A 15,886-nucleotide genomic window follows, 5' to 3' on the forward strand; every position below is an offset into this window, starting at 1 on the left:
TATGTATTATTATTTTAAGTTAAATGTTCTCATTTTTCTGCTTGCATGCATCTTCCTACTCAGTTTCACCCATTGTGTGTTTAGTTTTGGTAAAGTAGTGCTTTTAAGATCATTAAATGCATATATTTCTGGTAAAGCAAACGAAATACGGTTGTTGTAACTTATAACTAAACCAACAACAACAACTTCTGTCTACAGATCAGTCTGTATCTGTGCGCAACAGAAAATTGTTATTAAGTTTTAGAAGTTCCAAGAAAATTTAAAGTAGTTGGACCAGATCTCTTGTATGTCTCTGACCAATGGTTCAACAATGACAGCATCTGTAGCGAGCTGCTGTATGCAAAGCAGCCCTCAGAGTTTGCATACAATGCTTATTCACCTGCAGTGAACAATCACTGGAGCATTCTTCTCTTCTGCATTCTGCATTGCCTCTTCCACTTCCAGTACTAGTTGTAACAGAGGAGGAGCTTGATCTGGTGTCTTCTGGTCTGGCCAAGATGTGTACCAGTAATGTTTCAGGTTTCTGACTTCTTCTCCTTTCTGCAATGCAGTTAGGACAAACATCACATTTTCAGGACAACACCATTTTTAAAAATTCCAATTTTAAGTCATACTGAAAACTAATCTTTAAGAATGAGATGAGTAAATCTATGCTAAAGGAAACAACAGATGCAAATGACAAGCCACACAGCACAAAAATCTGGACTTCAAAGATTGCATCTACACTTCAGCAAACTGCCTCAAGAAAAAAATAACCCCCCCCACCTCCCCAGAGTACTCTGCTCTTTTAGCGCCAAGAGCTGTGTGCAAAACAGTCTGTTCCCTCTTGACAGATTCATTCAGCAGAGCTGGAGCTGTACTCGTGACATAATTGCTTTCATAATATATTTGACAGGCAGAGGGCCAGAAATCATATCTCTGTCTTTGATAGCTAGCTAGCTAGATGAGGGATAAGAGATGGGAGATTATTTTTCTCTCTTTTCTGACAGACAGACTCTTATCAGTTTCCTGTCACTTACACTCCTCTCTTTGACATGGTGACAGATTCACTGGAAGGCGAGAATTATATCTAGATGCAGTCCGGGGTTTCTGATGAGATTCTGATTCCCTCCTTCTGTGTTTCAAGCATGGACATGAATATAGCAAATGTGCCTTTTATCTGTTCTGAGTGCCAAGTAGCACTCAGTGTTTCTGATTTGGTGTTCAAAGTGACGTCCTTCTGCCTGATTTCTAAAGGTGCCAACCAGTAACATACAGCTCAGTCATTGTATAAACTGGTTGGCACAGGACTATACAAAATATCTTCACAAAGTCCAGAAAGTTTTGTGTTAGTTTCCACGACCTTTCCTCAAACACAAGGCCAAATAAGTTTAGGATGGGTGGAGGTGGGAAAAGAAGAGCAAATTTAACACGGATAACTGGAAATAGATTTTGTCATCTAGACTCTAAAGACCCCATGACTATTAGTCAATGGATGACAAAAGTGCTCCATGACTGCCACCTTCCGTTCTTCTCCTGGGGTGGAGAAACTTTGCATAGCTTCACTGTAAAATGGATTAGGGAAGAAGCGATCTAATTAAATCTTCATTTTCAAATGGATCAACTTTCCCCTTTGTCTTAACACACAATTAAACTGTGACCAGTTTTGTGAGTTATCAGCATTCCAGCAGAATTAAGCTGTATATTGTTCTTGCTGTTGCACTGCATGTTGGAATAATTTCTATTTAAGGTCAGGGCAAGTCTGCAACACACTTATAACTATTATTTACTTTCTGCTTGCTGGAAAGCATGATTTTCTCCTTGATGCATGAGCAATAGATCTTCCACAGTCCCAGTCCCAGCATGAGATTTCATATCCTGGCATTCTGCCTATTAGTATGTGGCTGAAGAGACTTGAAAATGTTTGGTAAAAGGAAGATTTTTTCAGTTTGGAAAGAAATTGCATTGTTATATTGAGGTCAGGGGTAGATTTTGTAGATGAAGGATATACAGAGGTTATGTAAATATACTGTCTTTATTAAAAGTCATAGATTGAGATTCTAAAATCCAGCAATTAAAATAGTTGTAAAATAGGACTCTGGTACTTCAGGCTAAGTAGCATCTGAGCACTTAAGTAAATTCCATTTAACCTCTCTATCCACAAGATAACCAAACTGTTTCTGGTAAGTAAAACTACATGAATAATTGGAAAAATACTACACATAGAAAAATAAGCATATAGAATGCTATAGTGAAAAGTGTTTATAAAGGTCATGGACAGTTTTTGTATCTGAGAGTGGTATGATCCCTTAAAACATCTTCAAAGTCAAGTCGGCCAAATTGCTCAAAGATTTTTAAGGGGGTTCTGCCATGGTGAACAGCAGGAGTTATTGCCACACTACTGATATACTATGCAGGCCAGTAATCCTATCTCTGAGGGAAGCTGAAGAAACAATGGCAACAAGAATCTTTTTATCAGTTCTCAACACCCTCACATCCTGTCAGCAGCACAGAAGTCATTTTAGGTAAAAACAGCTGGTGGGTATCTACCAGCATCTTAATGATGCACATAAAGAAATACAGTCAATGTTTCCTAGTGGTCTCCTGCTACAAAAATTATAAAATCTTATGCAAATATGAATTTCCTATTAGTAATCAATAACCCCTTGCCTAAGTCCACAGACCAAAGAGTATACAAGCCTCTGAATTCGACAGAACACCACCAAAGAGTTCAGTGGGTAAATCCACATGTGTTGTCTGTATTATGACTTGCAAATGCTGGTAAGAAGCTCTCAGTGGACCAACACATCACTATAAATTACCAGTTATAAATTACAGAATCACAGAACATCCTCAGTTGTAAGGGACACACATGGATCATGGAGTCCAAATCCTAGCTCCACAGAGGACCACCCAAAATCTAAATCCTATGTCTGAGACTGTTGCCCATATGCTTCTTGAACTCTAGCATTGGTGCTGTCATCACTACCCTGGGTAAACTGTTCCAGTGCCCTACCACACTCTAATGAAAAATCTTTCCCAAATCCCCAACCAGACCCTCCCTGATGCAACTTCGTGCTGTTCCTTTGGGTCCTATTGCTGTTATGAGAGAAGTGATCAGACAATGCAGAAGACAGAGGCAGAATGAGCCACAAATTTCTTCCACTGGGTAAAGCCTGTACTACTACAATTGGCCCGGAAGTGTTCAGATTGTATATATGCAGTCTAAATCTTACACTACTTATTGTAGTCTTTGAGGAACTGGGCAGAGCTGCAGTAATTAAAAGTGAGATTTGTACATTAGTATACTGTGCAGAAGATTTCTATACAGATCTCTATTAGCAGTCCTGTTTAAGAGTTTAGATAGCAGAGTTATTTTAAGTACATTTGAGTGATTTACCTTTAGGGTGATGAGCCTTAAACGGTAGTCATCTGCTTGTATGACTTGGTTAACTATGATTTCTATTCCTTCATAGGTGATCTGTTCCTCTGGCCAATATTCTGTGCATTTCTATGTGCAATAAAAAAATAAATCTAGTTAAGCAGACATCCAGGGAGGCTCATTTTTACCTCTCTGAAATTGGATTCGTGCATGCATAGATGAATATGAATGATAGCTGTTTCTATAATAAGTACATGTTTTCAATTTCTATACAGGGAATACATTTATAGTGATTTTTGCTGCATTCATAATAGCTTGATAGCCTGACAAAATGTACAAATCAAATAACTAACCATTTCTTTGAAATATATACACTCTTATATTTAAGCAACTTATAAACATTCTGAAGCTTCACTAGAAAGACCAGAAGCAATTTGCTTATATTTATTATAGCCTGTGTTTTTAGATTGATTATTTTCTTAAGGTAACTATGATCAGTACAGTACAGACTTGTCACCTATGCTTCTGTGATGTGCATAAATTGATAAGAAAATACAAAATACATCTTTCATCCTTTTGTTGGAGGGTCACTGCTCTCTCAGTATGATCATGCGCATAAGAGTTGTACAAAAGAACATGATTTGAGACTTCTGCATCAGAGCTAAGTAGCCAAAAGGATGCAATAGCTGTGAGATATATTAGACTACTACATTTGATTTTGCTAAAACACAGCCAGAGATGCTTCTAGAAAAAAAGTGAACAATTTAGTGAACAATATAGTGAAAGAAAAAAAAGAACAATTAGAGAAGCTGAAACTTTGGTTCATTTGTAAATCTGAATTGTGGCATTGATAACATACACAAGTGGATGGGAATCTGTAACTACTTTTACCCTGGAAGGACTGAAACATACTTTTTTTTACATGCTTTCTCTAAGGCAATCAATATGCAGAAGGGACAAGCACCTCAACATGGTGCAGGGACTGCTTCATGGACAAGAAATGACATGAACAAGGAAGGGTCTAAGAAAAAGGCTCCCGTGTGATAAAGGAAGAAGAAACTTCTTGTTATCACAGGAGAATGAGAACCTGCTGCTGGACAAACCCAGTTAGAGAGGATGGTAGTAAGCTTCCTTTCCTACATGACAGCATAAAATCTTGAAGGAAGTTAAATCACACATTGCCCTCATCCATCAGAAACAATTCCATTTCAGGAGAAAGACTAACAACAGAAAAGTATCTTGCTACATTACTGAGTCAAAATTTGAGTGGGAGAAACAGTGCTGTTCCATCTGCATAGCACATCAGTTAATAACCTAGTGGGAATGTGGCCCACTGTGTTTCTGTAAAATTATTTACGCAGATTGCATTTTCACTTCCTCTCCTCTCAAACTGCAGAATCCATTGTAAAAATTGTCAAGCAGCTATCAATAGCACAGACATTGCTGTGCTTAAAGGAATGGAGTAAGACTGCCCACTCATTTCTGTGGGCTGTCTGTCAGTTCACATTAGATGTGACAGAGGGCTGAGATACAGAACTCCACACATGTACGTTAGCAAAGCCATTGAACAGAGCAGGAACACAAAGCCATAGCAGAACAGAGGTTTTGGTGTTGAATCTTTGTACTTTTGCAACTCGTTATTATATTAATATGCATTATGGAAAAAAGGAAGTGAATATAGGAGACACTCACATGACTTATCCTATATTTATGGTCGATATTCCTGACACCTTTTAATTTTTGACACTAAAGTTATCAGAAAAGATTCATCAGCTCTCTTCCTATATAAAGGCTGCAGCAAGCTCCTGTGATATATAGTGCAACAGTGCTGCATTATACTGCTTTCCACAGTGAGGATAAGAGGAAATTTGTGTTCCTGCTATTCAATCTTGCTATGAAAACTATAGTGAAAGAAATTCTTAACAAATATATCATTCAGGAACAAAGTTTCCTCTGTCTCCCTCTCCATTTTTTTTTTCCTCTCTCAAACCTGAAAGCAGTTTTGGTACATTATATCACAACATTTCAACATCTTGTTTGCCACAACTTGGCAACTCTGATCAATAAGCAAGTTATTACTTCAGCACTACCTTTTAAGGATGCTTTTTATTTTTAACTTGCAAAGCATGTTAACTCTGTATCAGTCTTGTTCACACCTATTCCCCACCCCCCTAAAAATCATGCTGAAGTGATTTACTCCACATCTGGTGAAAGTTAAAGGTTTTTGCAAATGCACAATGATTGTCACTAGGCTTTCAGCTTGCACTTAAGACTGTCTGTATGTTTGTATTCTTGGGCTTTTAAGTGTCTGAAGCATCTTCACCAAAGAAAGCCTTTCATTTAAACTCCTAATGAGTTTACAGGGCCAAGCTTTGACAAACACCGCTGTTGCAGTTTAGGAAACACCATTTGTATCTCTCCACTACATTTCACTGCCAGAGGTGAAAGAAGATGTAAAGTCCAACACACCCAGACCCTAGTTTGATATTCTGTGCTGGCAATGAAGGTGGCTGAAGATCAGTCATCTAACCTGTGAACTGAAGTCCAAACACATAGTTGCTCACACTCTACTATGGGCCAAATATTTTAGTAGATGAGTTAGTAATGAACAGTTGCAAGTCAGTAGCACTTTAAACCGCAAATAAAAATTGTGTTAAGTGTATTACCAGAAATATTGTGACACTTTACTTTCTACAAGTAAATATAACATTTCTGTATTTTAATTTTTATATTTCAACAGTATTTCCTAGACATGTTTCAGGAAAATGGACTCCATGTCCACATCAGCTCTAGTTGTTGATTACTATAAATACCAACTTCCACAAGTCAGGGACAGGTGTAAAAGGTGGCTATAGACACTGAATCATACTAAATGCAAGGAAAAAAAAAAAACACAGACACTGTTGATCAAAGACTAGACCAAACAGAGGTAGATCAGAATCCTTTTTGAGTCCTTTAAAGAAAACTTCAAGTGAGCAAATGGAGTTCAGTTTGGAAAGACTTCAGGACAACTGGGAAAGGAAAAATGGCAAAACCAGCAGTAGGTTAAGTCAGAGACAAAAACAAGACTTCCAGTAAATTAAACTGAAAGAGGAGAAGCCCACATTTTCTCTAGTCCTAAAGAATTTAATTCTTGTTCTGATTGTAGAGGCCACTGAACTAAGTTCAGTTCACTTATTCAGTTAGCATCTGTGCCAAAATACATCCAGAGTACAGAAAAATATATACTATATGTAATACCATTACCTCATTCATCTCTTCTATATTGGTAATCATGACAATGATGGGAGAACGCTCCTGCCACACCATTCTCCAGAAATCACTGACAGTGTTAACTATCGGTCCCTGAGTAGCAATATATACCTTCTCCTCTCCTCCATAGCCCTGCCAAGAGAACGACAAGAGATTGTTAATATCCTTTAATAGGGATGTCCACTCCCAATCTTGAAGGTTTAATTTTTAAAAGCTGGTTGGAATAAAGACTCTGCAAAATCAGTTCTTCCCTTATACATATACATATGCACATATGTACATAGCGCAAAAGCGCTATGCTGTCATAGCTCCAGCAATGAGAGTCCAGAGCCTTGAAATAACTCTAGCCACGTCAACACGCTTACTGAGGCTTATCTTTCAGCATGCAGTTCAGATCAACTGACAAGCAGTTTTCATCAAGAAGGGCAGAATTGTATTTTTGTCTGGTATGAACCTGTAAAATTGCACTTAGAGATTTAGTTTTCAGATAACGAAAGCAGGAGAGAGCAATCAGATCAGATAAAATGCCTTTAAAAGTAAGTGGATGCTGCAAATCTGTTTACATTAATATTGGCTGATAGAGGCCAGGCAGACAGATTGCTGAGCTCTTACCCTGATGTAGTTAGCATTGATATAAGAGCTAAGGGGGTCGTCCTGATCAGCTGAGGTAAGGCACACTCTGCTGTGAGGATCTGAAATGTGTAAACAGATAAGCAATAGTTTATCATTTGCTGACAGAGGAGAAAGAGAGTTACAAGATAATTTTGTACAGAGAGACATTTACACACATTTACGGTCATCAGAACAGGTGTCAGTGACCTTGGAAAGATCCAATGTTAAACGTTAAAGCAAAACAAGGTGAAGAGTGACTGGGAGTCATTCAACTTTCTCTGATAATTTTACCCACTGTGAAGCCTGTTTAATTCCTCCTGTTGTAGAATCAGTGATCACCGTGATTCTAGAGCAGTATCAATTCCCTTGTTCAGTACTAATTAGCAAACAGCAACAGTGCACCACCAAGAGAATATAAAAACAAACAACAGATAACATCTTCATTAAAAATAAAATGGAGCCTGCTCAAAAACCAGGACAAAATAATAAATAAGCAAAAATGGTATGATATTGGGTCAAGCAAAAAGAACCAAGCACACAGTTGTTTCTACTATACTATAACACACTCAATATAAACACTGTCCTCAGACAGATCTGATTCATGTTATCCGTTATAAGATATTAGAGTCACAGTGTTATGTGATCTACAGAACAAATATATTAACAGAGATACTGTTTTATAAAACAGAAGTACTGAAACTACTGAGTTCCTCTGAAATACAGTTCCTTCCCAGTTCACCTCCCTAGTACTGGGGAGATAACGAGACAGGAGATGGTCTGCTTTTTAATGACTACTTCTGAAAGCCCACAACAAGTTGCTCCTTTAAAAGGCAACACTAGTTGCCAGATGTTTAGATCTTACTGGACTAGGTAGTGAAGACTGTTGTATAAAGTATCTTTGTGTGGGTTTTATGGAGCCTGCTCAAGCTCGGGTAATGGCTGCATGATTTTCCCCCTTCTAAGAACAGCAATATGTTGTCCAGCACATAGTGGATTCTGTAACAAGGCTCTTCTCTATTTGACCAAAAAGCGCCAGCAAATGCCCTAGAGAAAAGTTATAATTTTCAAGGATATTACACAGTGCTCTTCCCAGAAGAGGACTGCCTGCTAACAAGCAGCTTCGAACTTATGAAATATCCACATCAACCTTCTTAGCTTGGCATTTTTCCAGAACTATCCTTCTGTCATCCAAAAGTCACCTACTAACTCTCTCTACTACCAGTTGTGAGATTTGAGAATCTGCAGAAAGAATTTACTATGAAATAAATATAAATTAGATGAATTACATCTAATTGATACATCAAGACTATTATCATGTCTCTCACTTACTACAATTATCTTGAGGGTTGCAAGAAACATATCATTATCATAAGTGACTGCTCACCTTGTAATGATAACAGCCTAGATTGCTTCTGGATATGTAGCTGGCAAAGGAATCTTAGTTATTTTCAGGTTTTTGTATTAGGGGTTTGAATTTTTGAATCTGGTTTGTTAATCAAGCTATTCCATAGGATAATCAGTTGCTCAAGATCGTTGCGCTGCAGATCGTTCAGCAGTTCCTGCCAGTAGCGCTGCCTGCATCTAGAGCTTGGAGGAACACCAGGTTGATACACAAGGCAGAGCAGGCTACGTTTGGTACAGGCTACTCAGAAACCAGTCAGTGGATGGTTGAAATATGAAAATCACTGAACTTCCCCCTCATCATGCCTTAATTCCTCCTCCTGCCTTGTGCATGAACAAATTAGTGGGATCACCAGCTTTTAATTGTGAAGTATAAACAGGATTTTTTTTTTTAATGCTTGGCACTGGCACATCCTTCAAAATGGAAGTAGTTGGATAAAAGTGAACGTGATCAGCCCACTTCACTCCTCAAATACAACAAGCCATCCTCTGGTCATAGACAGGAACATAACATTGCACACTGACTGATGGTTATTGAATTCAGGAAAAAAAAAATTACGAGCATGGAATATTTATTAATTCTAGGAGGCACAGTAGAGTAGAAACTAGTTATATGGAGAGATCAAAGCAAAAGCATCGTCTGCCACAATTATCCATAAGGCTGATATGAAGTTTCCAGCAAATAATTGACTTCTGGAGTGATCATTCTTAAAGATATATGGTAGTATGTTGGCATCTGTTTATGTCTGTGGAAGAATCTGTGAAAAACGGTAGTAAATATGCTTTTTGAGTTTAAAAATACAATACAGAATATTTAAAGTGGATCCAACTCTCAAAGTACACATTAGATAGCAAATTCAGAATATATAGAGCACTTTAAAATCTAGATATTTGGACATTCATAGTCACCAGTAACTTCTGCAATCTTCCCTTTCCAGAGAAAGCAGCATATTAATTCTTGAATTATTCATCTCAGTCGTTAGCACAGAAATTATGAAATATCTATGTGGGTGCTTTATACTTCTGATCTAAGGTGGAGTACAAAGTCATCAGAAGGGTAGTGTACGTGGAACCATGTGCTGCACTTGGCTGGAGTTGTAAATCCAGAGTGAAAAAAACAACAACAACAAAAAACAAAACAAAAAGCCCAACCCACCACCACTTTTTCTGGAACTATTCCCAATCCAGATTCATTGCCTAAAACAACAGGTAAACACACGCCTTTCACTTCTCTGAACTGATTTTCACTAATGTGACACTGAACAATTTGGTCTTTGCAAATAAAGGTAACTGTAGCTAATGGTGGCATTTTCCAACAGCAGCTTACAACAAAAATGAGGCATGACATCTAATTGCATCTTCAGCTAACGCACCAGGGAAAATCATGATTCTTAAAAATTTTTGTACCAGAATGATTCTCAGAACTCCTACTCTTGGCTACAAATAAAAATAATGTAAAAGAAAATTAAAAGAGTTGGATTTTCTTCAATATCTTAATGCCACCAGATCAACTCCTGATACTTCAAAATGCCAAGTGAGAGCATGAGTCTCAGAAAAACATTGCTCAAGAAAATAACGTTGATAGAACATAGTCCTCCTACAGGAGTTTATCAAAGAAACCACTAAGTAGCACTTGAATAAACACGCCAATTTCTTGGACAGAGATTGTAAACAGCATTAAATGATGTAATCCTCACAACTTAAAAACTTAAGTGCTAATGATATTTTGTCAATCTTAGGTTGTTCATGCTCTGTATGTCCTTTGAAACTTGATTTACACTTAGAAGACATGTTGCTGCTTCATAAACATGGCCTTTGGACAGTACAGCACACTTGATGTATCCTGGAAAGGAGACTGCAAAACCTTTCAGCACATGGAATAGACCAACACGTTTTAGTGTCTTAAAAAAGCAGAAACTTACTTGGAAGAATTGTTTTGTAGCGATTCTTCCGCACCAGGCCTGGAATATCATATTCCTTTGGATCAACAAAGTTCATTGGAATTTCCTGCTCAAAAAAAAACCAACACAGAGTATGTTGTCATTAGATTCACAAGAGGAATTAAAAAAAAACCCATTATGTCCTGTCTGTTAGGGAGGCAAAGTGATGAAGTCAACTGGGACATATGGTACGGTACTTCTAACAACTTATCACTAAAATATGAGTGATGTTTCCTTTTACTGTCACTGGCTTTCTTTTCTAAAATCCTTAATACAAAAATGCTCATAGTGACTAATTCATTAAGTAATATGCGAGACAGCATTATGTTAGCTCTTCATATTATTAGAGCTGAATTGCAAGTGTGGGCACAGAACTAAGCTAAACGTGGTACGTAAGATACTTTATTCCAAAAGTGATGGACCTCAGACACCACCCTTTCTGATTCATACTCCTTCCTCTCTGAAGGTGGAAGGAACTCATCTGCTAGTGACACTCATGAGCAACAAAAGATGACACACACTATGACAGTAAAGTGTACTGACCTGATGCTATGGAGCTAGGCAGGGGTGTATATCTTCCTTTGCTCACTACATTTTACAGCTCCATGAGCAAGGTGTTAAGAGACTACCTGCTCTCTATACTGCCATTCTAAAGGAAACATGAAATTAGAGGGGTTTGTTATTCTCCAGTGCTGATTTTCTGTACTTATGTGGCCACTGACAGCCAGGGACAAACAAGACTTTCCTTCAGCTGGTGACAGTAGGCATGTGAAAAGATAGGATGCATAAGTCAGTCTCAGCAGAAAAGTAGATCACAGAGCTTGGAAGCAGAGCTGAACAGTATAGTTGCAGAACATGATTTGAGAGGCCAGTAGTACTGAACATACTGGTGGTGAAGTCTGGGAATTTAGATAAGCAGAGATGTTAAATTCTGAAACTTCAGAAGATTATCTGTATTCTGTCTCATATAGTACTGAGTGTACTTGGCCTTAAAGAGAAGCAATTAATGATAAAACATCTGATGGAAATAGTTTCCTCTCAATTTGAGGAGCTGCATGGGAATGAGGTCTTCATGCTTTCCCTTCTTTGTTACTTAGTACTTAGTCACCAAAAAAATCTACCTGAGTCAAGCTCTATGGTCTCTTTTTGGAACTTACTCATTCACCACTTGAATTGTTGTTAAAATCAAAGGAACTTTGCCTGAGTAAGTAAGAACTCCAAATGTTTTAAGAATTTCAGGACTTAGCTGTGCAAATGACAAATTTGACTTCTTTTCCAAAGTGAAACACAGCCACTTGCTTTGTCATGGATCTACACTTTAAAAACCAAGCAGGTTAGACATAGATTGAAAACATATGCCACAGATCTGGTGATAACTGTTCCATATAAACTAGATTTTTATTTTTATTTACAGAAATGAAGTTCTGATTAAATGGCATTTTTATCTACACAAGGAAAACACGCTCAAAAGCTGTCAAAGAACAGAAACATTTCTCCTACTTCTAACATCATTTTCTTTGCTTGAAATCCATAGTGAGATTGGTCAAATTGCACATGGATTTCTTCAGCCATCAACTCATACACTTACTAAGTGAGTATTTCCTCCCTTGAACAAGTAAAACATACTTTACTTTAAAGGAATCAGGAGTTGCCTACCCAAAAGCTGCTTTTCTTCATCTTGCATAACACACTAAGCAAGTTATACACCACAAATATCTGTCAGCCTGTTTTAAAACACCAGTTCAATCTCTCTCATCTCAGAGTCTCAAGAGCAAGTGACATTTGAAGAGTCATAGAGGAGGCAGGCTGAAAGGGGTGCTATACTGCAAAACATTATCTTCCTCCCACTCTACTGAGATTCTGTGCTTAAGAGAATATTTGAGCAGGCAGCATTTGCTGCAGCAGCTCTTGATCCCATGTTCTGAAGTACCCCAGCATGCAGACTGCGTCCTGGCTACCTCCCATCTTGTGCAACCCTGCTTAGTAGACATAACACTCCTGGGCTCTGCAGCATCTTTATTCATTTATTTTGTTAGCTACAAACATGACTCTAATGGAGACTGAAGCAGTTAGGGAAGAGACGCAGATGGAATGCAATGATCCAAAAAGCTAGCACACTCACTGCGTTGAAATATATCTGGTCTTTATCCTAATTAATTAATTGTAGAAATCAAATTTGCACCTCCTTGCTTTGTCTCTGTAGATACACCTTTTTTGCCCTCAAATAAGGCTGAGCTGTCTCTCAAGTAGCGCTGGATAGAGTGAAAGAAGGAAACATGCATACTTCAGAATCCTAAGAGCAACCAACAGAGCACTTTACAGCTAGTAAAATACTTGTTTTTCTTCTACAGAAAAATTACTTTTTAAGGCTCTAGCTGACTGACCTAGCCATTCTGTGCTTCAGTCATCTGGAGAATGTTCAGGCTACCAAAACAAAGCTTCATGCGAAGCATTCAACAGCAGAGAGCATGCATCCAGACTAATTTAATGCCTAAGGTGACTCAAAATTTCAAGAAGCAACATCTATAGCAAACTAGGCTTTTCTTATATAGTGAAGAAGTTTGATTTTTCACCAGAAAGTAATATATTGAGGAAAAGAAGGAAGAAGTCTGGTGAAAATAACACTCTGCTGTTGTTTCCAGAATCAATTCTGCAGTTTTTATGTGACGAGATCACTTCAGGCTCTCAGGCATCACCATTTTGATGGATGATGAATTTCAGGTTTTCATTTAATGCTTCACTGATAGAATTGGAATTTCTATATATTAATTGTAGTCCCGCAGAAAATAATTGCAGGGCTCAGGAAAAACACACAACATTCTATTTTTTGGATGCTCCTAGAAGAGTCAGATACTCACAAAGAATTCTGCCTGGAGTATGAATGAATCCAGAGCTTTCTTGTGCAGTTCTTCTTCAGTAAGAATGTTTGATGCTGTCTGGAGATATTCTTGCGCTGACTGTTCCCGTGGTGACATGATATAGCCAAAACCTTGCTCAGAACAGCCTGGGGTACACATATCTAGCGTGAGTGAAACATTGGAACCCCTCCTGCAAAACAGAGCAGTCAGTTTGCTTACCACAGTATAGGCTGACCTATCACTGCCAGTATACATCAGCAATGGATAGAGTTCTGACAAAAGTAACTTTGAAAAACTGGTGACGCTTCTTGCGTAGATAAGAATAGAAGATCATTTTGTACACTGGCATGTGAAGGTCAGTACTGTCAAAAGCCCACACTGACAAAAGCATCGTCCCTAAAAAGGCAACTATATTTTGTTACCCAAACTGAAGCAACCTGTTAGTCAAAGGCACTGAGAAGACAAGCGCAGAAAGTTTTCGTACTTGTGTAAATCACATGATGTTTTTGAAAAGCTGAAGACAGACTGACAATTTGGACCAAGATTTTCACCTGTGATATATTAGTTTTCTTCAGGCCAGATCCTACTGAATAACCTTCTCTTAGTCTCTCAGACAATATCAGCAAGGTAAGATCTTGGAATAAACATTACAGTTCAATATGAATAAATACATGAGATGCTAGACATAACATTGGATAATTATTCCATCTAAAAAGTTTTCTTTCCACACCAGTATTCATGAGAAGGGTAAAAAGGAAGTCCCAGTATTTAAACAATTAAGAGCATCTCTGTTTATAACATGTAGAATTTTTAGTGGCATTTACGCAAGTTAGCTACACAACAAAACAAAAAGGTCAGAATGCCAGCACTGTTTATTGAAAATATGTAAAGCACTTCTGAGCTTCTGTCAATCTCATGTCATAGACAAAGAGAGACACAAATGCCATCAGTGAATCTATTTTCAAACATCTTTAACATAATAACATCACACAGTACAATGATTACTGGATTTAATGTTCTATACATCCACTCAGTAGACCTATTTTTGATGACTCACTCACCTGGCAAAATCTACTTGGGAGATGTTTGCAGGAGCTGCTCAAAAAACATGTACACACACAAGGATGACCAGCTCACAGAGAAATGGGTAGAAGTTGTTACTTGGATCACAGCCCTTTTCTAGATTCAGGAGTTTTTCCAAAAGAATGTGCAGCCAGCCTCCTGCTAAGATTCACAGTTATGGGTAAATGATTATGGATGAAACATGACCACTAGTGGTAAACACTGAACTTTTCGTGGCCCTTTTCAAAATATTTTGACCTATCCTCCCCTATGCTTTAAACAGCTAACTACATCCCTCCCCAGAAATAACTGCATTTGATAACAAATGCTTTCAGTTCTTTTAAGGTAGCAGAGGCTACACACAAAGATATTAGTACTACTTCAGCATAGGAAATGAGATTGTCTCTTCCAGAATAACATCCAGTGCTCTTTGAACTCAGCTAGTAACTAATTCCCTTTTTAATGGTGTAGGTGGTTAAGAATGAGATGGAAGAAAGATGGAGAAGCAGGATGGATTAACAAGAAAAAAATAGAGGGGTAGGTAGATAATTTAACACAACGCTACCACAAGGGAAGAGGGACCAATGCTTGATGTAAATGAAATCTGCCTGAGCACAGCCCAAACCTGAAATGATGTCTGGTTTCACAAGCACCTGTATATGTTGAAAAAAAGTTTGTTTCACATCTTAGTGTACACATTCTACCTACTGAGAGAGCTTCAAGAAACTGCTATCCCACTTCACATCTCTTCTTCCTTGATTTTTAAGTGTAATTCAATACTTTAATATTCACTGATTTCCTTGAAAGAGTGAGCATCTTTCTTGAAGAATAGCTGCCATGCAAGAAGAAATGCAAGCATTTTTAAATAGAGAGGGATGGAAAGATACTAGGAATACTTCAGAGCTCAAATGACTGGTACGTTTCAATCTTGCCCATAGTGAAGAACAGCAAAACTGGAATATCTTGTTTAAACCAGAAGAATGCAAAAAGTAAGACATCCGAGGAATAAGGATGTAAACAAAAATAAAGTGTGAGAAAAACATTCTAAACTTACACTACAATTAAAAGCCTCTGCTAAAACATTTTCTTAATGTGTCATGTGGACCTTTGGAAACTTACCATATGTTTTTAAATCATTTAAGTTCTGTCTTTTAAATTCTAGACATGAGAATTAGGGTTAGCACTCCAATTAAGATGGAAGAACTGAAAATAAAGAAAGGTGATATTTTTTCCTATCCTGGACCCTGCAGTAAAATTATCCATAACATCACCTTTGAAGAATTTCTGTATGAGATTTCTATCCCAAATATCTTCATTCTGCTTCACAAAGACAACTGAAAGCATAACATAGAAACAAAATACAGGCTGCCAGCAATGTAAACTCAGTTCTCCTGTGGTCC

At 37.8% G+C, this 15,886-nt stretch overlaps 1 protein-coding gene across 10 annotated transcripts in view; it reads right to left on the reverse strand.

Annotated features, from left to right (window-relative positions):
* The window catches only part of PTPN5 (protein tyrosine phosphatase non-receptor type 5), a 107,355-nt gene that overhangs the window by 34,249 nt on the left and 57,220 nt on the right, over positions 1-15,886 (reverse strand). For all 10 annotated transcript variants that reach the window (XR_007377607.1, XR_007377606.1, XM_048948038.1 and 7 more), the window contains 6 exons: positions 13,425-13,614; positions 10,549-10,633; positions 7,226-7,305; positions 6,608-6,745; positions 3,380-3,490; positions 380-540 (listed from right to left, as the gene is read on the reverse strand). Coding sequence is in view for 8 of the 10 variants with exons in the window: in XM_048948038.1 (XP_048803995.1) it covers positions 380-540; positions 3,380-3,490; positions 6,608-6,745; positions 7,226-7,305; positions 10,549-10,633; positions 13,425-13,614 (765 nt within the window). In the remaining 2 variants the exon portion in view is untranslated. The remainder of the gene's footprint in view (positions 1-379; positions 541-3,379; positions 3,491-6,607; positions 6,746-7,225; positions 7,306-10,548; positions 10,634-13,424; positions 13,615-15,886) is intronic.

This window comes from Lagopus muta, chromosome 6, assembly GCF_023343835.1.
Source record: "Lagopus muta isolate bLagMut1 chromosome 6, bLagMut1 primary, whole genome shotgun sequence".
Lineage (NCBI taxonomy): Eukaryota > Metazoa > Chordata > Aves > Galliformes > Phasianidae > Lagopus > Lagopus muta.